Here is a 1406-nt window from a genome sequence, read left to right as displayed (position 1 = left end):
ACACACACACACACACACACATATTTAATCATCATCATCCATTTTTCATGCTGGCATGGGCTGGATGGTTTGACAGGAATTGGCAAGGCCAGGGGCCATACCAAGCACCATTGTCTGTTTTGGCATAGTTCTACAACTGGATGCCCTTCTTAACACCAACCGCTTTACAGAATGTTCTGGGTACTTTTTATGTGGCACCATATTTACCTTACAAGCTTGATAAAAAAAAATGAATGGTAAAATGATGATTATATAATTTTTTTTTTTTTTTTTCTGTTTCTAGCTGCCGAAGAAAGTCTCTCTGTTAAGAAGAATTATACTAAGGCATTTGATGGCTATGGTTGCCTTGGTGTACTGCAGATCAAGTCAGGTAAATTAACACATCTTATCTTTTATATTCTTCCTGTTTAATGTATTTTCTTTTTATGTTTACACCAGTGTAAAATTTCAATATCATATAAGTGAAACCTCCAACAGAAGAAAAGAAATATGTGAATAAGGATCATTTTAGCAAAGACCCAAAGCTCACAGAAAACGTCTGTGTCCCACTTGTAGGTTGTGACCCACCCACCTCCATCTGTTGCTGACTCTTATTCTGTATTGGTTTATTGTCCAATATAATCACATGAGGGGGTGCTGAAAAGTTCCTGGCTTTGGGTAAACGAAAATATAAGAGAATCAGTTAATTAAGATTTTATTCAACATATCCCCCTCTCAGATTCACACATTTAATGCAGCAGTCCTTCAGGTTTTCTAAGCCCTGTAAAATAACTCAGAAGGTTGGGTTTTCAACCAGGCCCTTCATGATACCCTTAAAGCCAGGAACTTTTCAACACCCCCTTGTAAATGAGAACCTAGATGGTCAGATTGAGAGGGTGCCCATAAAGCATCCAAATGTATGGTTATGGTGTTCCATATTCTGCCACTAGCAGGACATTGTCTCCACAGGTAAGATATCAACTAAGTCCACCTCTGCCTGACCCTTTCTTGTTGTTTAGCCCCAAGTCAGCTCTGGTCAAGTAGAACTATGATCAAAGACGTTTTAATCATGACTATCCCATATATCCCCCATATTTTTAGAGACCTAGTATATCTTTGTTGTTGGCACTTCGTCGCTTACAACGTCGAGGGTTCCATTTGATCCAATCAACGGAACAGCCTGCTCGTGAAATTAACGTGCAAGTGGCTGAGCACTCCACAGACACATGTACCCTTAACGTAGTTCTCGGGGATATTCAGCGTGACACAGTGTGACAAGGCTGACCCTTTGAATTACAGGCACAACAGAAACAGGAAGTAAGAGTGAGAGAAAGTTGTGGTGAAAGAGTACAGCAGGGTTCGCCACCATCCCCTGCCGGAGCCTCGTGGAGCTTTAGGTGTTTTCGCTCAATAAACACTCACAACGC

The 1406-nt window shown here is 40.8% G+C and overlaps 1 protein-coding gene across 1 annotated transcript in view; it reads left to right on the top strand.

Moving 5' to 3' along the window:
- Positions 1-1406, top strand: part of LOC106879251 (synaptojanin-1) — a 124060-nt gene that overhangs the window by 45733 nt on the left and 76921 nt on the right. Inside the window, exon 2 of the mRNA XM_052972571.1 lies at positions 284-370. Within this exon, the coding sequence (XP_052828531.1) occupies positions 284-370 (87 nt within the window). The remainder of the gene's footprint in view (positions 1-283; positions 371-1406) is intronic.

The sequence above is a fragment of the Octopus bimaculoides genome, chromosome 13 (genome assembly GCF_001194135.2).
Source record: "Octopus bimaculoides isolate UCB-OBI-ISO-001 chromosome 13, ASM119413v2, whole genome shotgun sequence".
In the NCBI taxonomy this organism is placed as follows: domain Eukaryota; kingdom Metazoa; phylum Mollusca; class Cephalopoda; order Octopoda; family Octopodidae; genus Octopus; species Octopus bimaculoides.
Note: the sequence above shows the minus strand (reverse complement) of the source record. Positions and strands in the feature narration are given on the sequence as shown.